This window comes from Merops nubicus, unplaced genomic scaffold (genome assembly GCF_000691845.1).
Source record: "Merops nubicus isolate BGI_N331 unplaced genomic scaffold, ASM69184v1 scaffold2486, whole genome shotgun sequence".
NCBI lineage: Eukaryota > Metazoa > Chordata > Aves > Coraciiformes > Meropidae > Merops > Merops nubicus.
In genome coordinates this window covers 59,456-85,254 of record NW_008615477.1, presented here as the reverse complement: position 1 = coordinate 85,254, position 25,799 = coordinate 59,456, and the positions used below count along the sequence as shown (strand labels likewise).

Genomic DNA, 25,799 nt, shown 5'->3' with positions numbered 1-25,799 from the left:
CTTGTAAAGAGTGTTAGGATGAGCAAGAAGAAATATTTGGTAGCAGCACCTGAGCTAGCAAGTGTTGTGGTTAATCTTTTCCTCTCTAAGGGTCTAGGGAAGTATTGTGGAAATTATTGTTTTTAAGGGAGCAAGAATTCTGAAGCAAGCTCAGGTCACATAGGGATTCAACATGGTGATATAAAATAGCTATGAAGAAGACAATAGGTCCCTGTTGTTTTATTTTTTTTTTTTTTTCATTCAAAAAAAAATATAAAGAACTTATCAACTGACCAGAGGCATCTGGAAGAGAAGGAAGAAGGCTCAAGGATTACCTTTCATATGAGGTATTACATTAGCTTAAGAAGAATTAAAAATTTCATAAACCAATAGCTTGATTTTTCTGAGATCTTAAAAACAATATTCTATAAGTACTGTGAGCAATGTGTGATAGTATAGAGAAAATCTTAGCCAGAACTGTTATTTTTTAATAATGCAAAAGATTTATCAACTGTTGGACTACTCCCAGGCCAGAGAACTCTAGTGATGCTCTCCAGTGTGTGGTTCTACCCTGCTGTGTCCTATAGAAATTAAAGTCTTTTGTATTTTTATTATAATAAATGAGACAATTTTTATTTGCGAAATCAGAGTTTGAAACAGGTGCTCTTTGGAACTCCTTTCCAACCTGGGCTATTCTGTGATTCTATGAAATTCTTAATCTAATAAATCACCAGGATGAGAGAGCATTTTCTGCTGCATCCCAGAGGTTCAGTTGTCTCACGTTAGCTGTAGGCTGTTGCTCTGTCCCTTCAGAAATGAACTAGCTCTATACATGTGACAGGTAATTTTGGGGGCAAAATTTGCATAGTTTGGCTGTGATATCACCAAGTCCAGTGAAGTGAGTGCTACTACATCTGTAAGTACCTGTTCAACAACAGCAAGACGTAAGGAACTAGTCCTAAATTATTCCAGAACAATGATGAGTCTCTGTATTTCACAGCTACCTTTAATCCCCCTCCTGTCCCCCACCCCAGCCTGTACTGTGCTTTGCATTGCTTATGGATCCTTTTTCTTCAACTCCTGCCATTGCAGCTAATGGCAAAACTCTTGTGTTGCTTTAGTGGGGCCAGTCTATTAGTCCAGTATGAGTTACTTACAGTTTTAAAGGGCTTCTAAGAGCCTTTAACAAAACAGCAACCATCAAATTTGTGGAATACAGGGTTGTCTCTCTTTAAAAGCCATGTGCTATTAGAGCTAGATGATTAGATGAGCTTGGAAATTTTAAGAGATAATCTTGCTCTCTGTTCTGTCAGAGTAAAAAAAACTACAGGGCCTGTATCCTCCATAGATTATTTGTTGGAGACTTGAGTTCTTATTATCACTTAAAAGTCATGATGGCACAGTGATTGCTTAAGCAAAAGGTGGCACATTCTTGATAGGAGAGAAATGTAATCTGTACTTGATGTTCTGATTGAATGTAAATATTATTCATGGCATATAGCTGAATCCTCTTCCCTAGTGGTTTTATGGCTTGGGCTTCATTGGTCTTCTATTGCTGAGCTGCATCATTTCCTAAATATATCATCTGTATTGGAGCACTTAACAAATTCTGGATTGACAGAGTATATGGAACAGTGAAGCTGGAAACCATTTATCTTTCAAATTATCTAAACATATTCTTCCCACCGTGCCTACTTTAGTTGTTATGTTTGGGTCATAGCAGATTCTGTACAGGCCTCTGTTGATATTTTTTCTGAAAATACTTAATATTTTATTAGGTGTCCCTGAGGAGGAGAAAACCATCAGAAAGACTCTCAGATTCCCATTCTATCTTGACAAGTACAGGAGTGGATTTTCAGTGGCAATTACGTACTCAGGGGGTAGGGAAGGGTCACAGCTTATGTCCAAAACATCAGGCTGATCCTGGCCTTGTGCAAAGATTACTGGTATGCCATTTGCAAAACTGTGTCTTTCATGAATCCAGATTTGTATAGGATGTCTTTGTGTGGCATTTCTAACCCCAATTCAGTTGCAATTTCATCATCCCTTGAAGGAGAGACATCATTGCATCATAACTGGTCAGTGTGAAAAAAAAAAAAAACATACATTTTGTCTTGAAATACACAAACTAGAAACACTGAAACATAGTTTATGAAAGGGATTGACAACTTCCACCATAAATTCCAAAGATAAATTGCGGACAGAGTTTCAGAGCTAGGATCTGGAAGCCATGGCACTGAGATGCAATACTTCCCAGTTTTGGAGCCCACTAGAATAGCTGAGAGCTATTGCGACACAGAGGCAAAACAGAATATTATTTATTATCTCCTTGATATTTCTGTTATGCCTTCTTTGCAAGGATCTCAGACAACTTCACAGCTAATGACTGCAGCATCAAAATATTCCTGTCTTCAAGTAAGCCTTGTCACTCATTGCCCAGCTGTGCCAAGACTGGTTAGTTACTCATTGTAAAGCACCCCCTGAATGCTGAAAAGTGTGTGTGTTTTATCTACACCTATTGGTACATACAGATTTTGTATTTAAAAGGTCTGTGTGTGATGTGCCTACCTTAACAGGTTTTAAGACGTGGCTTCCAGGAACAGTGCTTGGCTTGCTCCATTAGGGTAATGCTATTCATTTAATGGAACTGCTTATGATTTACACTGGTGTATGTGAGACTGGAGTCTGGGTCTTGATCTTTTTAATGCAAATTCATCAATTCTGTTAGATAAGAGGTCAAAGAGCCCATTATGTTCTTCAGTCATCTCGAAGCAAAATCATTTGATTGGTTCCAGGCAGTAAGAGGTCCCTACTCCTGCAGTTAGCTCCACAGTGGAACCTTCAGCTGGTGACCAAAGCTCTTACTGGAGCTGTTTATAAATTTTTCATGAACAGTGATCAATGATGAGTGCTAATAATGATAGCAATGATTTCAAAGTTAAAAGTTAAAAATGTAAACTTCAGACTAGTAGGTTCCTCTGGTATTAGTCTGAGTGCTATGTATTTAAACATGCACCTTTTAATTCAAACCATCATATTCCCCTTTTAAATCCACACCTTGAAGCTGATCTGACTGGTGCAAATGGGAAGGTCACAGAGGTCTCTGTGATGTAAAATCAAAGTGAATTCAGAAGCACAGGGCAGATAATGGAGTAGTATAAAATATAGAATCAGGGAATCATAGACAGAGTACATAAACATAACAAATAGTTGGCACACACAAAAATATATCAAGTGCCAAATGTGTACAATACTGCAAATTAACTGCTATGGCAGGAGAGCTAGCAGTGGTGTTCAGAATGGAAAAGCAGAACTCGATTACAGAGATCATAAAATAATCCTCTCCCTTGATCTTTGGCTCCCTAAACCAGGAGAGGCAGAAAGATCTGGCTCTGAACAAACAATCTTTTATTGGTGATGGATGTGGCACTGCTTTGTCCACTAAAATTGCTGATTTACTAATAGAAAAAAAATAAATCTTTTGTGATGACACCGACCTCTCTAACCTGCTAAAGAAAGTGCAAACAGATGGGTATCTCTGTGACTGAGAGTGATGAAACCAGTCTAGAGAAATACCAGTCTCATCTGACGAGAACTAATATTGCAACATGCAGGAGCATCACAAGCATCTCCCCTTAGGATATATTCATTTTCTTTGTGCCAAGAATATGACCAATGATGCTGCATGGTTTGATAGATCTGCCTCTTCTGACGAAAAGGTAACAGATATTTTTATACAAATGTGAAATGTGCCCATAGAAGCCTGGACAGATTTAATTCCTTAGACTTTCCTCTTTATTGTAATACCAGCAAAATTAGGAGACTTTTGATCCTAATAGTGATTTTTTTTTTTTTGTAATGTAGGATACCTGCTTTATGGATTTTGAAGGGAGGGAATTATTTTTTGTTTCTGATATGAGAATGTATTTTTAAAAATAATAATAAGAAACTCCATATCAGCTTTGATACTGGTGATATTTTTCCTTAAGACTAATCTGATGTACTTCAAGAACAACTGCAACCAAGTCTGGTTGATTTAAACAGTACAAACTAGTGATATAACCCAAGTAAAGCACATTTAAGTGAGAACAGAATGAGGCCCTGCATTGTTGGCAGAGCAGGTAAATATAGCTCAGAGACTTACTTGTGGAGTTACATATTTTTCAGTAAGTACATCAATAGTTTAATACCTATCACATATCAATGCTCAGGGAATGGTACTTTGCTGATCATAAATCAAAACTGAAGGACTTTTGGGTGCTGCTCTTCAAACACTGAGTTAGGAAACAATTTTCTTCCAGCATATTTTTCCCCCAGTAGCCTACAAAGGCAGCTGGGTGATTTTTGTGGTTTCTGTATGGAAAAAACACTTATCCTTTAATCCTTAAATCACAACAATTGAGTATAGCTTCATGTCAAAAGCAGCTAATAAAAGTACAAAAATAGGGATTAGCAAGAGTATTTTTAGATTAAAATTACTGGAGTTGGAAAGAAGTGGCACATAATCTCACTACCTTCACAAGCACTGTGGCAGGCTGAAGAGGATTTGTTCTGTTTCATTTGAAGACTGATAGCATAAGTTATGAGAGAGAAGCTATTATTCTAACAGGGTGGATTTCACAATAATAATAATCCATAACTGTACATAAATTTAATTGAAAGTTCATTCTTTTTTTTGTCTGGTATCTTTTAATCATCAATGCTATACAGTACTTCTGCTTCAACTAGCAAAACACATGGGATAGAAAGTTAAACCAGTCATTTTGGTCATAAATTAGGACACTCATACAGCTGCAGCAATTGCTTTCATTTCTAAATATTAAAACAAATGACTACTCTCGTTTAACCTTGAGGCACAAGATTCTCATTGTTTAGATTGTGATTTATTCATATGAGTGAACATAAGGTTCTGATGGAACAAAAATAATTCCTCTTCTTTCCTTCCCCAGAGTGCCCGAGCTGGTTGTATGGCCACATTTGCAGCATGAACTCCTGGACTCAGTTTCCATATTTGAGAAGAAAAAGAACAGCCCCACAGCCTCTGATATACAGCTTGCTTTTGAAAGAAGCACATATTAGTTTCAGATCCTGATACCTGGGATCTTTCTTGAACCTGGTATTGTGTATGACAGGTATGAATCACAGCAAATGGCAGCTACTGTCTACACTTCCCTTTTTAGAACATACACAAATTTACTGGTTAATGTTTATACAAGCACGATGTAAGCATGTCTGATTTACTGTACCAATACCTACAGCTGTAGACTATCTGTTCTACTCAACAGCATTTAAATGGCCTTTGGGGTGTACAATGTATATCCCATTATCCCATTAACGACAAGGTGCAGCTTTGGGCAGTAACAGAAATGTTAGTTTATTTATATGCACAATGATTTATTTTTTTTCTCTGCTCAACTGCTTTTACAGCTTCACCAAGTTATAGAAGAATCAATAGGTGACTTAGTGACTCTGACAGACTCAGTAATACTTTGTACATACACATTGCTAGAGAAAGAAAAATGTTGGGTTTATTTTTGTGACCTTTAGATTCAAACAACTGGCTAAAATCAATTTATAGTCCAAAGAGATTGGATGATACCTACACTAAGCAGTAAAATTGCTTCCACTTTGATAGTGGGCATTAAAATATAACACCAAGGTAACAGTCATTGATTTGGATACAGAATGGGGAGTGAACGTGAGTTTGTCAAGGGTAGGAGGCTGGGGAACAGTTTGACAGACTTTAAGCCAGTGTATCTCAAATACTTAAGCAAAATACTAAGAAGAATACCAAGGAATTTGACCTAGTAGCTAGTTATTAAGAAATAACCATGAATTCTCTTGGCAGATCACTCTGTGCAGTAAAAAGGGGACAACCATCCAGACTGTCCCCAGAGAATCATGCATTGAATTATGAGAATTTCATTGAGAGAGAGCAGAATCAGATGACTGATGAGTGGTTGCTATGCCATTGCCACTTTCTGCTTGAGGTCAGGACCCAGCTTTTCTTTTAACACAGCAGAAGACCTCTTCTAATGATCAGTCCTCAGAGATTAATGGAACCAGCTGAGTTACAGAGCTCCCTATGGAAAATTATTGCTCAGGCTATGAATGATACTACTGAAATGCTTTAATTATCTGTTGCCTTTAGTTGTTGGTATAGTTGTTCTTGCATGACACTCTGTTTATCATCATCTTCACAGGTCACCTTGGAGAACAGATGCCTTGGAGCAAAAGAATTAGGGAAGAAGGAAAGTGGAGTGATACCTGACGTGTGTCATGTTCTGATCTTGCTGAGGAGGAAACGTGTTTTAAAATCCTATGCCAGTGCTGTGGCAGAAATGCAGATGTGGTGATTCATACCATCTAGCAAGCCCTGTTGTGAAGAATTCTCCCTAGTAGGAAATGAGGTGGTTAATCTATTGAATTTTAACTCTCAGAGCCAGGTATTTCTGAAATAAGGCCTGCTAGCTGCTCATCAGGTAAGAGTGAAAGAAAACAGCCTTTAGTGTTTGATGCTAAAGCACGCTGAATTGTACTGCCATAGTCGTTCATATTTTCATACAGCCTTTGTATGCAAAACCTTTTTAAAATTCTAAAAATTAGAAAGTACCTGGTCTGGGGACTTTGATACAGGTTCGACCATTCCCCAGAAACCCCTCTGGGCAGCGGCCACAGACGTATCCAATGTAGGGGGGCTTCCGATCAAAGCAGAGGGCTCCAGGGAAACAGGGCCTGCTGGCACAGCTGGGGACAGGGGACAGTGCTGCTGCCTGGCCTGGAAAAGAAGGGAATTCCAGCATGTTTGTCTCTAATTCCTCAAATCAAATGCATATATAAAACGAAGCAGTCGCTGCCTGAGCCCAGTGAAAGCTTTATAGCTGCTTTTATTCTTTCAAAGTCTAATTAATGCAGAATGTTCCCAAACCTTGAGCCAAACATGAGAATGTCCTGTAGGCACGATGTAACAGAACAGCTGTTTCTCATTAAAGCAAGATTTATTAGTCCTCTAATTACATGTTTTCAAGTTTATGACTCAAAGTTGTTTGGCATTTATCATCAATGATATAGAAACTGTAATTTTCAGCAAAAGTGAAAGGCTCACTGAGTGAGAAACTGTATCATTTGTCACCCTTTTGGTGTTTTGCAATTGGAAGGTAACCATCAACCCTTATAGCACATATAGCCTACCTTTAAAAATACACATACATGTGTTTCTGATCTAGTAACATCCTTAATGTGTCAAACCTAGTATGACAGGGGACTGCTTCAATTATCTGAGAACTATGTGCAAAATTAAACACTCCAGTAGTATATAATATTTTACCACTTATGATGTCACTGACTAGCAAGTGTATATGAACTGCCTGTGAAGTATTTAATAGTGTCAAGACAGAGAACAGATAATGTATAAAATCTTAATGATGGTTGTAGATCTTTTTTAATCCCCTCCAGTGAGGTCTCCATCATGAGTCTCAAGTATTTTCAGCATCATTCTTGCACCTTACCTACAGCATTGTGATGGCTACCTGTAAAAGGCAAGCTCTGGTTAGATGTTGGTTGGCCTAGTATGGACACAAAAAGGTGAGAAAAAAAATAAATCTTTCCTTTATGTATGCCTCCACACAGCAGATATGCCCAGTCTCAATTCTTCTCCTTCCTATTTTCACTAGAAAATCAACTAAATATGCAACACTGATTAGAACAAGGCCAACATAAGCACTGTGTAGGTGCATATCCCTGGTATTAAAATTGACATAAGGTGTCTTTCTTGTCATCTTGCTTTCCATCGGTCACTAAGATTTGGAGTGATTTTATTCTACCTCAGAAGTGATGCAATTTTTAGTTAAGCCTTAGCACTCTGATTGCTATTGCTGTAATTTTTCCTTTCTGTGTAAAATTGTTTAGCTGCAATCTACAGTCTGATGCATTAAGGGGAGTTATATTTTTAACTGTTATATTTCTATGATGTATTATAACCAGCTAGTTTATATTTGCTGTTGAGATGGTAAAATGTATGACTTCTGAATACACAGAGTGCAACAAATGAAAATGATTTCATGTCCTTGGATACTTACCTTGTTTATAACTCATGTTAAAATTCTTAATTACAGGAGAATCCTTTGCCTCTAAGGGATGCAGTGGCTGCTTAACCTCAGTCTTGTTCAAATCACCTTTGCCATTGCCTTTTTCAACGCTTAGAGCTTTAGTAATGTCAGCAGCAGGCACAGCTGTGAAAAGAAAGCATGGAGACAAGGAAACAAGGTGTTAGAGCTTAGCTGTGATTGATGATAAAAAGCAACAGTCACAGCAAATCAGATGACTGGACACAAGTTTATCCTGGAAGCCAACCATCAAACAAACAACAGCAAATCAGGTGAGTCAGCTGCTGACATGCAGCAAAGCTTCAACACAAATATAGAAAAAATTACTATGCCCAAACTCATTGAACTTTGCTCATCTGGGAGACATACTTAATATGCACAGTGATCTTTTATTGAGCTGAGGGCACCAAGAAGGTCCCTGTCCATTAGAGAGCATTGCTGCTTGGGTGAAGATGCTACACCACACACTGGGACCTGTGCTCTGTCTGATTCCTGCTTCTCCTTGAAAGCTTCTCTCTGAACCTATGTTGTGTGTGTTTTTTGGCTTTTGTTAGTTCAGCTGCAAACTTTCTACATGTCAAAATGCCTGTAAAAAGTATGCGTGCATGTAAAGAGGAAAATTGATTGGTGGGGACTCTAAAAAATATTGTTTTCTGCATAATTTTAACATAATTTCTTTAATGAGTTAGGGATTGCAAAGTCTGTGTAGATAATGTTTCAGGTTAAACAACTGTTGTCCTGGGTCTCTTGGATATTCTGTACTCTTAATAGAGCCTGAGATTATGATCCTTTACATATATTCAATGGAATGAGCTATAACTCACTCTAAGAGCTATAAAGTCACTTCTGTTTCCTCCTCCTTCCTCCTGAAACCCTTTGCACTTGCTTAAGCAAGGGAAATATCTGCAGATATGTTAGGTCTGTATATCAAAACCACAACGAATGATTTCTATCTATCTTCTTTTGAGTGGACAAGGAAGCCCTCAGTCTTATTGCTTCTAATAATGGCAAATTTCTGAACTAGAGAAATCTCCATAATTAAGAAAATGTGATGGAAGAAATTACTTTTCTGACATATTTAAAAGTTTACTTTGTATATCCTTCTTTCATTGGCCAAATTAGCTACACAAATATGCATTAGTGAAACAGATGCAAAATCACTTTGAAATAACCAATGTGGCCAAATAATACAGCAAACAAAACATTCTGTACAGACATGTGGCACTATGATTGGAGAGATATTTGGTAAATCTGTTTGGTAAATCAAAGGCAGTCCTGCTGGTGCCAGGATCCTACAGTTACAACTGAGTCTTTTTATACTGGTTATTTTATTTTTTCCTTTTGGTAGTCAATATGAGGAAAAGTCATTATCCAAACAGTTAATATCTGTATATTTTGCTTCTTGGATTTCTTTGGCGACACCAACAAACAAACAGATGTGAAACAATTCAAGTGTTGATTTCTCTCCTTCTGTCTAACCAAATGTTATTTCTGGAGAAGATTTATGTGTATATGACTGAAACAAGCAGAGTGTGAGTAGACCAGTCAGTGTAGTCTCCCTACTAAAGGAGGGCCCCAAAAGCAAATCCTGAGCAGGTGTAGAATTGTTCCTGGCCATTATAGTGGGGACTTGTGGCATGACTTTATGCCAAGCATGAGCTCAGCAGCTGGGGACTGCCTCCTCTAATGAAATCACACCTTGGAAAAAGGTGAAGATGTGTGAAGGATTTGCACGTGCACCTTCTTCCTCTTACCTTACATCTTGCTTACACAGCACTTGCTCAAAACAAGAGTAATCTTTGGGGTGCTCCCCAAGTACTTATTAGTGGATGGTGTTATTTAGGAGTGAAATAATGGAAAACATGGGGAATGTGCTTGGTAAATTATCTAGCTGGCACTACTACAGTGTTTATTCTAACCAAAATGAAACTGAACTACAGTGAAAAATAGCAGAGACCTATTTGCAATTATCCGTATTAATGTAACGTGACAATAGTCTGCTTTATATATTTAAAGGTCCACACTTGAGGCAAGTGCAGAGTACTCAAATAAGGATAAATAGTAGAAGAATCAAACTATTTTTCCCCCCCCATCTGTTAAAATAAATCATGCAAACCACTTACATTTGCAAGTTTTACCATTTCCCTCCATCCCAGTGGGGCAAATTCCACATGCATACGATCCAAAGGTATTCATACAAGACACTCCAGGGAAACAAAGACTCTCTTCACATTCATTCCTGTCTTCCTGACAAGTAAGCCCTGTGGCAAAACAAAGGGGAGGCTAATAATCAGGAGAGATCCCCTGTTTATTCCTCAGCTCAAATGTTGAAGCAGACTAAGGCTTACTTCTCAGCTGTAAACTCATTACAGGGTACGTCACTCGCGTTAGAGCCAAATTCCCCACTGTCTCACTTAAACCTGCTTTTATCACACTGTTATTACTGTCATTATTGGCACCAGAAGTGCTGAACTTGAGACTGCTGCTTGTAGAAAGCTGTGCATGTTAAATAAATTATTTCCCCTGCATTTCATATCTTTGCAGCTGCTTTTGTTGTCTTGCTTATGTGAGATCTTTGTCATATGCTGAAGTAGCAGTGTCACCATTTGGGCTTTAGGATGTGAACAGCCATGTACTGACCTATTGTGCTTTTCATGTCTATGTGAACCTCACATAAATAATAGCTTATTGTGAGCCAGCCTGATAGAATCTGGCTGAAGTTAAACCTTACAAAATTATCAGATTTTTTTTTCAAAACTGTTTTTTTTTCCCCCTATTTAAAATTTGAAGAAATATTCTGAAAATATCTTTGAACCATGGTGCTAGTGTATAGAAGATAAGCTGCTATAGGATCTGAACCCAAAACCATGTGCCTTGACTATTGCTGATTTTGGAAAAAAAGGTTTTAAAAATCCCTGGAAGCAATTGATATTCAAATTCACAGCTCTGGATGATTTAACAGATACCTATAGGGGAAGGTGACCCCAAAGTTAAATCTGCTATCTGAACAGCAAATGATGCAGAGTAATCACATGTAATGTTGTTAAAAACTCCCTCAGGCTTCAGGTGTGCGTGCTGCTGTCTCTGTGCACTTGAGAGAACTTGCTTGGCTGTTTGCTGGTTACCAGAATAAGCAGCCCTGATGGCAGGTCATGATCCAGCCCATCTCACTTCTGTTGGGGCATGTCCTTTGTCCCATGTAGGAATACTCAAGGAGATTGGGGCAACTTCTGGAGAGTCCAGGTACCTCCTTCAGGACATATCACTAGGTACACAAAGGCTTGTTCCATATCAGATAGCCAATTTTATCACAAAAGATGATCTAATGACAAAAGAATATTGTTTTTTTTTTTTCTTCAAAACCAAAATTTGTCTCAGTGGAACAAATAAAAACAGAATGATAAAACCAGAGCATTATTATTCATCTCCTACAATGTCTGTTATTGCTTCAGCATTTCAGATAGCTTCTAATACTCCTTACAAGTTAAAGTAGCATGTCCATGTAAAAAAATCAAATTGACTCCTTACAAGTTAAAGTAGCATGTCCATGTAAAAAAATCAAATTGAAGTCTCTGTTGATAGAACTGCCTAAAAAACTTTGTGACATCATCTTCTCATGCCTGCTTTGTCTTGTAGAAAAAAAAAGAACAGCTGCACAAAAGCCAAGTCCCTTTTCTGGTGCCCTCTTAAGCTAAATTGTTCTGGTTTTGCATGTTTCTTGCTTCTTTCTTTTAAATTGGACTCCATATCATATTGCAGGTTTTAACTGACTTTCTCCTCTCTCTTGTTAGATTTTGGATTACTGTTTCTGTTGTATAATTTATCTAGCACATTCTAGCATCAGGCTGCTTTTCTCTGATACTGCTTTCTGGTGACAGATTGGGAAATTATTAGACATCACATAGTGGGAAATATTGAATGAGTTACCGTCTGATTAGGTTAGTAATTATTTTCTTTCTCTGAGTATCATAAAAGACTAAACATGTTACCATAGATGATGAAACTAGGAATGAAGTTCCCAGTTTCAGAAACAACAGCTGCGTGTCCCTCAGAACCCTCTCCTCCCTCCTATGTACTCTATTTTTTTTTTTCTGCAAAGAGCTGGATTTAAAATGTCAAAAATGAGAGAATTACAAAAAGCAAAGGAACACCACAAGTTAAAAAACTAAATACTAAGTCATCTAATTGATTTTTGTAACATAAAGGTGGAACTATGCAAGCACTTAGTTTCACTCAGAAACATGACTTTAAACAGCATCTGATCAATTTGGGCATAGAGATAATCCAGCTGAGTCCAAGGACAAATGTTTGGAAAGTCTGAAACTTGGCAGAAGGTTGCTGAAGAAGCAGCAGAATGGACAGCAAGCTGCCTGCACCCAGAAGTGTCAAGGACTCTGCATGACCTCCAGTGCACTGCAACACAAGGAGGTCTCAAATCTTTTGGCATTGTTGTAGGACAAATAAAACTAGTAGGAATAAAAGATTTTCAGGTTGCAAAGTTGTAACATCTATTTCTATGCCAGCTTTATTTCTCTGTCCCTGCATGGGAAATAGGCTGAGAAGACAAAGTCCTTTTATGCCTTGAGACGAGCTGACCACCTACAGATGCAGAGAAAGACTTTTTGACTGTGCTCACAAAAAGCTGAACCTAAAGGAACAGGCAATCTCACTGAGGGGACTCTGTGATTTACTACAAACCAGGAACAAATCTTGGGGTTTTCTTCAGTTTTCTGAAAAGTAAAATGAAATTATCATTCCACCCTCCTCTCTGTCCCCTAGTTTTATGTTAATCACCGGTATATGGGGAAAGAAAGAACGGTTTTGTTATTCAGATACAGTTTTCAAGGATGAGTTCTGTTCTCAGATGGGTGATGTTCTTGCTTTCTAGTGGCCAAAAAAGCAAAGAACAGTAATTCTTGTTATCTTAGCAGTGTTGAAGAAAAATGAATGAACTTTGAGCACTCGATGAGATATAGATATATGTCACTGCAGAAGTTTGAAGTAATGATTCTGGAGTCATCCTTCTCTCAGATTTCCCAGTGGCTTCTCTCCCTTCCTTGTCCTCATTCCCACATCACACCCTGGCATTGCCTGGGGTACAGTGATGCACCTGAATTGCTACCACTTAGCAACACACGGCGTTCCCTGTGCTCTGCTTCTCTTGCAGGGCTGTTTGGAAAGCTCTCAAAAAGAGTAAATTTTTTGTTCCTGCTACCTGTTCATTATCATTTGTAAAGGTTTGACGGTGAAGTGGTGCTGTCACTTGAGCAGTATAGCATTGCCTTCTCATTAGATTATTGATGGCTTCCTGGGGAATTGAGACATAAACACAGCATCAAGGATGAGCCTTTATTGTTGTCACAGAACCTGCCCTGAAGTAAAAGCATCCACTTCCCAGCTGGCTTTCAGCTCCACTTGCTTATAATTTTTCACCTGCTATTAAAACTTTGAGATATATTCCTATTTCACTCAATCATGCCTTTTTCTTTTCTGTTGTTGCTTCTATTTTAACAATTTGTACCCAGGAAGAACAGCAATAGCAATGCACTTTTATTTAACCTGGCAAGAATTAAGGGTTCAGGGAAAACTAGTGTTTCTCTGGCCATCAAAGCGTCCTGTGCCCTTGTGTCTGGGGTCAGCTGAATGCTGCTCTCAAGCATGGCATTTTCAAGTGTTGGGTATTTAATTCTTTACTGTTTGTGTAAGAATATGTGCCACGTTTCAGAATACGCTCCATGTGAATTTGTCAAAAATGCATTGTAATTATGGTAGACTATTTTATGTGGAATAATAGAGCTTGATTTCACTCTCTCTGTGTGCAATACCACATGAAGTGAGATGGGCAGCGGTGTGAAACTGGTGAAGATCAAACAACAGGAGCAGATCCACTGCAGTTGTTAACTCATGGAATGATATTGCTTTTTATTCATTTAATCCACCTCCTTACAGGCAATGAACAATAGCTCTTATTGAATACCTCCAGTGTTTAACCAAATATAGCCTAAAGAGTTCCCAAATTTCATTGTGCTCATAGGAATGTTATTTCCAGGGGGATTCAAGATATTCTGTGTATGTTTCCTTGGTTTGAGAATGTTTATATTTTGATCAAACTTTAGTTTTCTGACTTTATTCTCTATGCTTTAAGCTTTTGTGTTCTTGCATCAGTAGAGTCACTGGTGACATAAACACTCTGGATTGCAGCAGGCTTTGGCTATTTGCTACCATAGCTTAGTCAATACTGTCTAGGTGCCACAGATATTTAACTGAACTTTTCTGTATTATTTTTATTTTCCTTTTCTGCTAGAATTTTGTAGTTAATGAAATCTGGACTTAGTCCCACACAACCGAAACAAAGAAAGTTTCATGAACTGCTGAAAGGCGGACAGAGTACCTTGCTGCCTGCATGAGCCCTTTGGGCAAAATCTGTTCATTGCTTTTGTTTAAAATCGAGTTTCTTTTATATGTACACGCTACAAGGAGTAATAATTATGTGCATTTGATGTTACTTCTAGTTTTTTTTTAAACCTATAGCACTGCACAGCAGCCAGCATCGTGGGTCTCATGAATTCACTGCTGTGTCTGTATGTGAACAGAGAAAGGTTTTTGACAAGGTGCAAAGACTGAAATCTGAGCTCAGCTTAAGGTGTACTTTTTCTTAGTCTTTTTCTGAACTCGTTCTGATCTGAAATATGTTCTAATACAGTTTCAGCTAGCACCTTTCACTTGTAGGAGACTAATTTGACAAGAATGGACAGTAACACAAAGTCTTTACTCTCCTAGTCTGCACAGTGAGCTGGGTGAGTGGGTGTTATTGTAACTGGCCTTTTGCCAAGAGCCAGATTTAGAAGTCTGTGCAGGCCCTGTATATTCAGATTCGCTTTGTACCTCCTGAAGAGCTAAACTGGAAATTGAAAGAGAAAAACTTCTGTGAAAGCCCAGGAGAAGGCGTTTAGCCCAGTGTGAAACTCTACTGTGTTGGAAGCCAGTGGTGTTATGAGCAGCTGGAGCATGGGGCCCAGCCTGGAGGAGGTTGTAGGCACTCTGTGAGACCCAAAAGTGCTCTCTTCCACTCAGTCAGCTCCAAGCTCATCTCGTGGGTGGGGAAATCCATGGGAAATAAGCAGGTGGCAGCTGAGATTAGGGAGATTCACAGCCTCTTTGAGGGATCATTTCAGGACCGCAGAGCTTTAGGTCCTTTTTCTTTCCTTGGGCATGGATCATTAGCTGGTTTCATGCTTTTTCTCTCTGCCTAAAGCTAAGTCACTGGAGCAGAAGAGGAGGCTTATGGAGTTAATTTGACCAATCCTTGTGGTCACGCAGCACTCAAAGCCCTGTGGTGCAGTATATCTCTAGTTAAATCAGAGATGGAAACTGTGATGTGTTACCTCTCAGACCAGGGGGACATTTACAAAAGTAGCTGTCCACACTGTCCACGCATGTTCCGCTGCCACAGGGGTTGGATTTGCAGGCGTTAGTGTCTTCCTGGCAAAATTCTCCATCAAATCCATTTGGACATAAGCACAGGTATTCACCAAGGCCTGGAGGAAATGTAATGTTGGTAACACATGTCCCACCGTTGAGGCAGCTGCAGGGCTTCACTCCAACCTGAGGAAGGCAAAAGGGAGTTGAAGTAAGATTCCTCCAAATAGTCACAGCCGAGGGGAACATTGTTACCCTTGAGGAAGGGACACATTTGCACTGCAAACATGTTATCTAGTATTATGAAAACTTATTTCTAACCAATTTCCTTTGTCTAGATAGATGGTCTTATACTCAGCATACTATTTTTCTGACTGAAAGCTTGACTTTAAAGGGATTTTTTTTTTCTTTATCATTTAGGAACACATTCTAACTTCTTATAAGGAAAAAAAAATCTTATTTGCTATAACAGCAGTTTTTACATACTATCTGAGGGCAGAATTTGCTCTTTATTCTTCAAAGAAATGAAAAATCTTTTCTCTTTGCCTGCATGCCCTCCTTGCTGTTTCACATTACAAATGGCTCCCAGGCAGGAACATGACTGTGTCATTCCTTAGCTGGTCTCTTTTCAGGGAAGAAAAGTCCATAGCTGTATTTTATGTATGTACAAGAACAGCATTTCCACAGATTCAGAGCTCAGTATTATCTCACCTAGTTAAACATAGGTCTAGTTTGAAATGTTTCCATTAAAACCATATCTAGACTCCAGTCTTCCCCTTTGCTGTGTGGCTTCAGCAGATTGGTATTTTTGATGTTAGTGGCTTGAATGAGTAAAAATAGGAATCTTTAGGAATAAAAACCTTTTCTTCACAAAACTCTTCTTATGTCAAGAGTCTACATCCCACTTTATTAGCTCATCCTATCACAGGATTAATGTTAGGCTATACAATAAAGACAAAGCAATGCACAAGCTCTGCCAAAAAACTTGAAGTGTGGAGTAATGACATAAGAGCAAGACATCCCCTAAAAATATCATTGAGAATGAGTTATAATCTCCCTTTTTATAGCTAAAACTTGGTCTTTCATGTTATATGCTTTTTTTCTGCAATCCAAATGCAGAATGTGAATTTTAAAGCAGATTAATGAACCATTTAAAGGCTCTGCAAGACTGTTCTTTCAAACAGCAATCAATAGCACTCTCTCTTGTTCCCTGTATATATAGTTTCTATGTTCTTAGAGATATTTATTTCATTAATTGATCATTATTGCTGTGCTGGATAATATACACTTATGAGGAAATAGCTGAAGTCTTAGTTTTCAGGACAGTAACAAATTATTAGCTGTAATGACAATTGCACCAAAACAATGACATGATGAACAGGCTTGTTTTGGTTTTTTCCCTTGAAAGTGTTCATTTCCTTACCTCAATAGAGTATCTGCTCTGTGCATTGCATTCATCCAACACAGAGAATTCAAAGGTCTGCATTTCTTCTGAGTCAACTTTCCAGAGCAGGAGGCCAGCAGGAGAGAGCCTGGCGTACTGTGGCCCAGCCTCTAGGACGAACAGCACAGCTGACCCTTCTGGATCCACTGCTGTTAACTGGTAAACAAAATTCTCACCAAAAAACGTCAGCAGCTGGCTGGAGGGGGCCTGGAACACAGGAGGCAGGTTGTCTAGACAGCAAAAACGAAACCATGATTATGTAAATTCCAGTTTCTCCCATGTACAGATTCACAGCGCGGGTTGTTGTAGGAGTACTCTCAAAGGAAAAGGTACAGAACATGCCCTGAGACCAACAGAGGAAGAAATGTAGATGTTAGAGGCAGCACATGGATTTACCAAAAAGGACACATTTTCCTCCCTTTTTTTTTTTTTTTTTTTTTTTTTTCATGCCCCATACTGAACTTTTCTCCCATACCAAACTTTGATGACTTTTGATGTATTAACTCATACATAGGAGGAGATGAGGCAGGACTTCTATAACCTCCCACTGTCCTCCCTCTCTTACTAAAACTTTAATTAATTATATTTCTCATACATATATATACTTATTCTGTCCACAACTCTATCCATTTAAATATAAAGTAAACTAAATGTCAAAATGATGAATGACAAATGAATTGGGTGGGCAGCTCGGGGGGCAAAAAAACCTCTTCTGCCTTTACACCAGTAGTAATTAAGCCTGAGCAGTTTGACTGAATTCAGTTAGATGTTTTAACAGACATAAAGGTCTTCTCAGTGCCAGCAGAGGTGTGTCAGTGATGCTGAAACTCTATTCCCAGTGACAGTAGTGCACATCACGTCACCATTGGCATTGGTAATTCTAGTGGTGTTGGTTGCATACAGTATTTCCCTAACGAAGATAAAAGTCTAATTGTACAGGGCTGTTTTATAGTAGGACACAAATGCTACTTGATGATACTTACTGTATAAATATATAAGGAAGACAAGGTAGAGGGAAGTATTACACTTTATAATTAGACTGGAAAACTAAGATTGCATGAGTACCCTGAGGTGACAGCAGCTCTGTGCAGGGCCAGGAATTTTGTTTCCCTGTCCTAAGCTTCCTCAGCCTCAAGCCAATTTTCCTCTTTAACCGAATTGACATGTACTAATAGTTAAAGGAATCTTCTCCCAGCACAATTTTACCATAGTTATGTTAACTTAAAGGGCATTTCTAATACTGAGGATTAATTTCAAGTCACACTCTAAAACTACAGACTATATACGTGTTCTCATAAGGACTGCACGTATCCTTGCATTGTGCTTGTGGGAAGTCATAATTAGGTTTTTCTTTGTGGTGCATATCCTTTTATTAGGCTTTGCTTTCCACAGCATGTCTCACTTTATGCAGTTATTTAAATGTGTCTCATTGCTGCTGTGCTATCAGAGCTCTCCAAACTGCTTGTCCAGCAGATTGTCCTGGCATAATTGTTAAAAGCTTCCATCTATTAATTTACCTTTTATTTCCCAAACACTCAAACCATGGAGCCCATAAAAGTTGTGCACAAAGTAATCAATGAAATATTGATGCTGGGTATGCTTTTGCAGATAAACACAAAGGTATTAACTGGATGGAAGGTAACAAGAACTTCTAGGCACAAAATAACATAAAATCAGATGTTCTGGAAGTAGTCTGTGAATAAGAGTGTTTCTAACTCCACAGAGATCTCCTTGCCATCCAGTGAAAATCTATCTATCTATCTATAAATATACGCTCTCAATTACTGCAGAACTTTAAAAAATGTTTTCAGAATTTTGAAAACAAGTCTGCCAAACCCTTTCAATATTTCTAAATTTTTAAATATTGAAAAGCAAACCATGATCTATTTCAGATTTCACAAATCACTTCTAGCTTTATAAATTCCAAAATAAATGCAATTTTTTTTTTTTTTTTCCTTTTAAGCCATTTTCTGAATTTTAAAATTGAACTATGTTGGTATTAGTAATGAATCTGTTCATATAACAGTCAAGATCAGCTCATCCCTAGAGATGCTACTGCTGTGGCCAACACAATGGAAGGACAAAAAGGAGGCAAGGTTTGTGAGTCACAGATAATATCTCTCAGTAGACTAAACTATATCCCTGAGGGGGAAACCCACAGCTTTCCTTTGTATGAGCTCTTCTTCTGGTCTAGGCTTACCTACAGACATCCTAACTACTCATCCAAGTAGCATCCAACGTGATTTGTAGTTGGCCAACAGTGGGGATGGATTTGCCTACACATTTTCCTGACAGGAAATTTTAAATTCTAACAGTTGGATTTTTAATGACATAAACTAGAAGCATGTGTTCTTAAATAGAGAAAATTCAAAGTGTCTGCCCTGGAGCAGGAATTAAAAACACTCACAAACAACTTTTTCCCTTCCTCTTCTGTTCTTGTTTCCAAAATTGTTTTCAAACTACTTATGACTTCTTGTGTTGCTGGAAAACGTTGAGTCCTTTCTGGCCCTTCTTAAGGGCCTTTCTGTCACCTCTGAGAAGAGCGTGGCTGTTCACTGCTCTCCTTGGCAGTGTCCCCACTGGAGCTATGCACCCCAGCTGCTGTGAAGCAGCTCCTGCTGTTTCTGCTGCCATATCTTGCACTCTCTAGGAGCCTTCGTCCCTGAGCATCCCCAGCTGCTCCCCAAGGACAAGAGCAACCGTCCTCTCCTTCCAGAAGGGTCCTGCTCACCTAGTCACCCTAAAGGAATATAAAACTGCAAATAAAGCAAACTGGTCCTGTCACTCACACACCTTTCGGTAATGTGCTTGTGTTTACAGAACCTAAAAGTACAGAGAAACTATTTCTAGAACCCACATGTGAATCTACATAAAAGCAGTGATATAATCTTTATATTGACAAGATGCTCATGTAAGTCGGGAGATGTGCTGTGAGGACAATGCTGCCAGAAACATGGATTACCTGTAAAGCATGAGGTAAGGAATGGTTGTTGTTTACCCTGGGAGTGTAGCCAGGAAAAAACTATGATTAAGTCCTCAACATTCAGGAGGTGCTTCAAAAGGCAGCCTTCCCCATGCCCCCTGCCACGACGGGCTGCAGAATGAGCCTTTGGGTTCTGTGGCAGCGAAGGTAATGAGTGGCTGATCCCTATCACTTAGACTCCCTGCCAAGCCAAGGTCTTTTGTGTGGCATATCATAGGATTTGGTTCAGGAAAGGGAAACAATTCTTCCAGATAACAAAAATATACACTACTGTTTTAAAAACAGTATTTTCCCCAAATTGTTCCCTTAGAGATTTGTACCTGCGAGATGATAACAGAGGTATTGAGGGTTCATCACCCTTAGCTGTCAGACTTGGGCACTGCACAAGGCACTGACATATCAAAATTTCATTTTCAGATGTTATTTTGGTTTCAGCCAGAATAAGATATGTGTCCAGATGCATGGTGCATGCAGTAGAGTAATGCCTGCTTCTGCTCAGGCTGCAGTTCTCCTGCACCCAATTACTCTCATGGCAAACTGTCTGCATGTGCTACACAGGACAGATTCATCTTGGGCAGATAAAGGAACAATGTGTTTCATAGACCAAGTCACATATTCCCAGATAAGTGCTTCTAAATCTTAGGAAAAACGAAAACCAAACTGTCTTACTTTCATTAATAGACCAGGTAAACTTGGAAATGTCAGGTTCACAGAGGAGACAAGGACTCGTAGGGCTTGACTCTCCTTCACCGTAGCAAAGTCCATCTATATTACAAGTATTTTCCTGCCAAAAAAAGGAAATAAAAATGGGTGGGAGGTGGAGGCAAGGAAAAACGGAATAAGAAAGGTAAGAAATTAGCAGTTCATAATTTCTGGAGATAAGCAGAAACTCATTTGTCTCTTGAAACATTAAAATAGTTGCAATATAAATGTTGGTATTTTGTCCTAAACAAGGCATGTAAATTTTCCAGTTTCAGTTTGAGATCTTTGTAACTTTGAAAGTTTTAGCTTAGGCAACGTGCATTGTTGCTTGGCATAGATGAATGCAACAGAATGTGATTCTTTTTTTTCATTCCCACACTGAAGTAGTGTGTGTGATCATTATTCCCAGCTGGGACTTCTAATATGATGTTTATTAGGTAATACTCAAAAGTGAGCTCCACGAGATTAATGAAAACTGAGCCCGGATCAAAGCTACATTTGGAATTTTTGGAATCCTTTTCTGGTAACTTAAATATTTCTGAGGTGCTTCATGAAAATATACAAAAGGAATGATATAAATGCAGCATAAAGGAGTGCATTAGATTTTGGGCTTCCATGAGATAGTTGTAAACAACAGCTAAGCACATCGATTGTGCCCAGGTCTGGCAGAGCATCCCAGCAGAAGTTCATGTATTGCACTGTGGGCACAGCAGCCTTTGAAGACACCCTGGCCCTGTGGCTTCCACATGGGCTGAAAAGAATTGAGTTGTCTGGGAAGCAAACACAGGGACATAATTAGCAGATTTTAATTACATCTGCTGAATTACCATCTACGCCACAGGAATGTCCTGTGGCAAAGTTATGCCTTTTGCTGGCAGCCTGTGTTGGGGCAGACCTGCAGATGGGACTTTATCTGACAATGCAGATTCCCAGAAAAACATGGAGTGCTGTTGGGAAATGAGGGATGTCACTGCTCCAGTGGACAGCTGGAGGGAGAAGCCACAAGGACCAAAGGCATTTTCCTTTTTCCGAGTCTCATGTGTGTTTTGTTACCAACCTTGTGGTTTCTATCTACTGCTTATTAGTTTCTCAACCTTGTTTTGCCAAGTGTATTAGTCAATATTTTAAATAATACCACTTTAAGAGTAACAGGTAACAAAAAGGACTCTCATAATTGCCACATGACAGAATGTGACAGATCTTCAACATTAAAATCTGGATGTTAATTAGATTTTATTACATTGTTGTTTTCAAAGGCCTGATGTCCCGATGAAAAAGATGCTTTTTTTTTTTTTTTCTGATGTGGTAGTGTGGTACAGAATGGGCTCCATAAAAGAAGAATACAGAATATGAAATGGCCTGATATAAAATGTCCCCTAATTGAAACACCTTTTCTGAAAGCAATTTGGGTATTACAAAGTAATGTTCTAAGAGGGATAATTAGAATGTGGTCTGATGCAATTGGAAGCCTAGTTCAAATAGTCCCTTGAAGCATTTTAGGATAGAAATTACTACAATCCCTAGAGAACACCAGCATATTCAGAAAACATATATATTTCTGACTTTCAAAAATGTAGGAATAAGGAAAGCATTTGACAAAAAACCCACAGTAGCTGTAATTGAAATGGTTCTGACACAGTTATTTTAATTTGAAATTTAAGTGGTTTTGCTATTATTTGAGCCTATAAAGTAATTTCTGCTCACTGATTTATTTGAAAAAAAAATGTGAACTTTCATTTTATTTTGGTAACTGGTACGTTCTTGCAATCTGTGCAAACTTGAAAACTCAATTTTCTCATTAGTCATAATATGAACAGTGAGGCAAATGAATTAAGATATGCCTGATTAATGTTCATTTTAGAAATATGCACACTAGTGGTCTCCTATTCCTTCATAGGTAGGAACCTATTTGTTCCTCAGGTAGGAAGGTAGGGTCAGCACATTCAAATATCCCACCAATACCCTCCAAAAGTTTCTTTGGATACCCCACTGAAAAATGGAGAATTCATCTAACGCAGCAGAAAATAAAAGCAGGGAAGCTCTGTTTTTTTTGAGGGATGGGGGTGTTACACTAATAAGTCCACAGGAAAAGGGAAGGTTATAGTTCTTTCCAGGCAGTTCCTATCATGCTGGCAGTTTAAAACATAGCCATAGAGTTTTGATCACGGGTTTGAAACTATCCAAGTACAATATGTTTGTACTTAGCAGTGCTTAATGTAAGCAAGAATGTTTTATATTTCAATAGAAAAGCTGAAGGGTGTTTCCACATGACAAAAACTGTGTAACATGCATCTTAGTATACCTTTTGTTAAGGCAGAAAATGGGTATAGAAGTGATATATCTTACAGTTACAGTGCCCTTGCCAAACAGGCTAGGAGAGGTAAAATAGCAGCGACTCTTCAAAAAAGAAGGTAAGCTGCCTTTTAGAGGAGACTTCTCACTCTTATTTGCTTCCATTAACAGCTGAAAAGTATAAATATTGTCAGCCATGGTCTTTCTGGAAGTATCTGTCAGAGAAAGGTTCATCATAAAGCTTGCTCTATCAGGTATTCATATCCCACATAAATAGGAAAAAAACCTAACATCAGACAGGAGGCTGTGAAAAAGAGAAAAGTGTTAGGCTCTGCAGCTGGCCTATGAAATAGATTTTCCTCTTCTAAAGCAGTTACTACACACAGTACATCAAAGGGAGGGAGAGGGCTAAGGAAGAGACAAACGATCCATATTAAACCTTTATGATCTTTAAATTACCTTTAATTTACAAAGTCCAGTTGGATGGAACTGGCAGGCCTGGCAGACCGCGTCGTACAGGGTCAGCACTCTGGAGTTACTGTACTGGAAGCCATCGTTAGTGAGCTAAATGATACAAAAATCATCCTTATAAGTAATAATGTTCCATATGGAGACTGTCTGCTCATTCTGGAGCAAACACCGTCGCCCCCTTGAACTGGATCCTTGCCAGCAAGATAAATTAAACTGCTTGTGAGTGGCTCTAACTGCAAGCTAACAAATTGTTTAATGTTCCAAACTGGAAACTATTCATTAATAACCAAAAGATCTTTTGGCTCAACTGGCATTCAACTTTTCTGAGGGTTTCTTTCAGTAATCTTATGGTAACTCTACTCAAGTACTAAAAAGGGGTATTCCAAGGAGCTGTAAAATAAAATTAAGATTTTTGGCTGAAATTCAGGACCACTTTCTTACTAATGGCAAATCAGTAAGTAAAATCCTTGGAGTAACAAAAAAAGAGAATGCATCTTATACAGGTGATTTTAAATCAACCTTTAAAAAAAGTGCTAGGGTGGATAATACCAAAGAGCAACAGTTCCTTTTCCATAAGAAGGTACATTAGCACAGTCACCTCCATCTCACCATTTCCTGGACAAGTAGGTAATTTATAAAGCCTTAATTTAGTATAGCATTTTTCCTATAACACTGATTGAATACCAGCAGGAAAGCAAAGCCCTTTCTGTTAGGTTTTTTTTTAGGTTTTGGCTTCCCACAGTCAAAATAAAGCAGCTGCTTAGCAGATCTGACAAGGCCTTTGCTTTAGACTGGTCAGGTGCTCCTCTGTCCTCTTGTTACCTAAACAACCCCCAAGCCCTCCTCCATCTCTCCTGTGACCCCAAAGCTGAAATCTCCTCAGCACCTTTACAAGGTCAAGAGTATAAAGTTTTTTGATCAATCAATAAACTATTCAGAAAGAATTGTTAAATTCAACAAAGATAACTGGAAGTACAAAGAGTAAAAATTACTTTAAGTTCCACAAAAAAAGCACCAACTGTTATGAGTTCATGAAGAATGATGTGAAAGCTCACTGAACATAATACAGTAGATACTCCCACAGTATGTGATGGTTCTCAGCTCAAAATGTGCTCTGAGCTAAGAGGGTTTTTTTCTTGAGAAAAGAGAAGGAGTAAACAGGCAGTGTTCACAGATATTCATGATTTGAAATTGTGGAAAAGAAAAAGCTTCTTTGGACTAGTTTAAATTGGTAAAAAAATCCGGTAGAATTTATTGGTCCCATAAAATTCCTTTGTATAGCTTTAAGGAAAAATAGATTTATTTTCTTTTTCCTCTGGACATCATATTCAGTTGAAATATTAGACTATTGTATGTTACTACAGGTAAAAACTCTTTTAAAAGAAGTAAAGAACTTATCCTGCAGTTTGAGAAGAGAAAAAATTAAACCAGGCGACCCCCTTCAAGACCTTCACTGAAAGATAGTGCTTACTGGCAGCAAGACTTCCATTAAGATTATATTATTCTTAATGCAATTTGCATTTCATTTTATTCTTTTATCAGTGTCCAATGTTGTCTGAATACCAGTGCACTAATAATGGGTGAAGAAATGGGTAGACAGGGAAAAATATAAAAAGCTGTAAAATTGCACTAATTGTTCTGTCTGAAGTGAGCATTACGAGTGAAATGTAATTCTTGATTTGATTTTTTTTTTTAATTTGAATTATTTTTTCTAAATTCTATTATAAACTTCCATTTTGGTGCCTTTTTAGGATTGGGTTGTTTTATAGCTATTTTAATTGCTTTTCCATTAGTCACCTTAGTGATGTGGAACAAATACTTCAATGAGACCCAAGCTGAGTAAACCTCTCTTCAAATTCAGTTGGCCCTTAAAAGCCAAAGACACTCTTAGAGTGGTGCCTTGATTGCTTGAACATATATATCATCTGCAAAGAAAGAGCCACTTCTTCCAGATAAGCAGTCAGGACAATCAGGAAGTCTGTCATTTCTGCCTGCATTATTTCATTTATCATGAAAAAAATTTCACTCTTTGTATCACTCATAATCTGCAACCAGTTTGACTCATACAAATGTTTGTAAATGAAAAATGAAAGCTGTAAAAAGTTGCTGAATTCAAATTTGTTTTCTGCCTCGCTGACTTTTCAACAAATATTTTTTTCTGCTGTTGACATCTACAGGCAATGATAATGAATTGAGGATAAGTCAGAGACCTGCTTCCCAAATTAGTTAAATGCCTGCCAGGCTCTTTCACCTCTTCATCCAGGCACCAGTAGGGACAGCCCTAGTCATCTGCCACTCAGGTAGGAGTTTGTATTTTGATAACTAAACTAATTAATTATACTAAACACTCTGGTGTAGCCCCATGCACGTTCTTATCTATGTCTGGCAGCGTGTCATGGAAAGA

The 25,799-nt window shown here is 38.4% G+C and overlaps 1 protein-coding gene across 1 annotated transcript in view; it reads right to left on the bottom strand.

The window, feature by feature from the left end:
- The window catches only part of VWDE (von Willebrand factor D and EGF domains), a gene marked incomplete at both ends in the record, with an annotated part of 124,571 nt that overhangs the window by 45,681 nt on the left and 53,091 nt on the right, over positions 1-25,799 (bottom strand). Inside the window, 6 exons of the mRNA XM_008942523.1 lie at positions 6,593-6,757; positions 8,058-8,210; positions 15,470-15,689; positions 16,927-17,177; positions 20,600-20,714; positions 23,384-23,488. Coding sequence (XP_008940771.1) covers positions 6,593-6,757; positions 8,058-8,210; positions 15,470-15,689; positions 16,927-17,177; positions 20,600-20,714; positions 23,384-23,488 — 1,009 coding nt within the window. The remainder of the gene's footprint in view (positions 1-6,592; positions 6,758-8,057; positions 8,211-15,469; positions 15,690-16,926; positions 17,178-20,599; positions 20,715-23,383; positions 23,489-25,799) is intronic.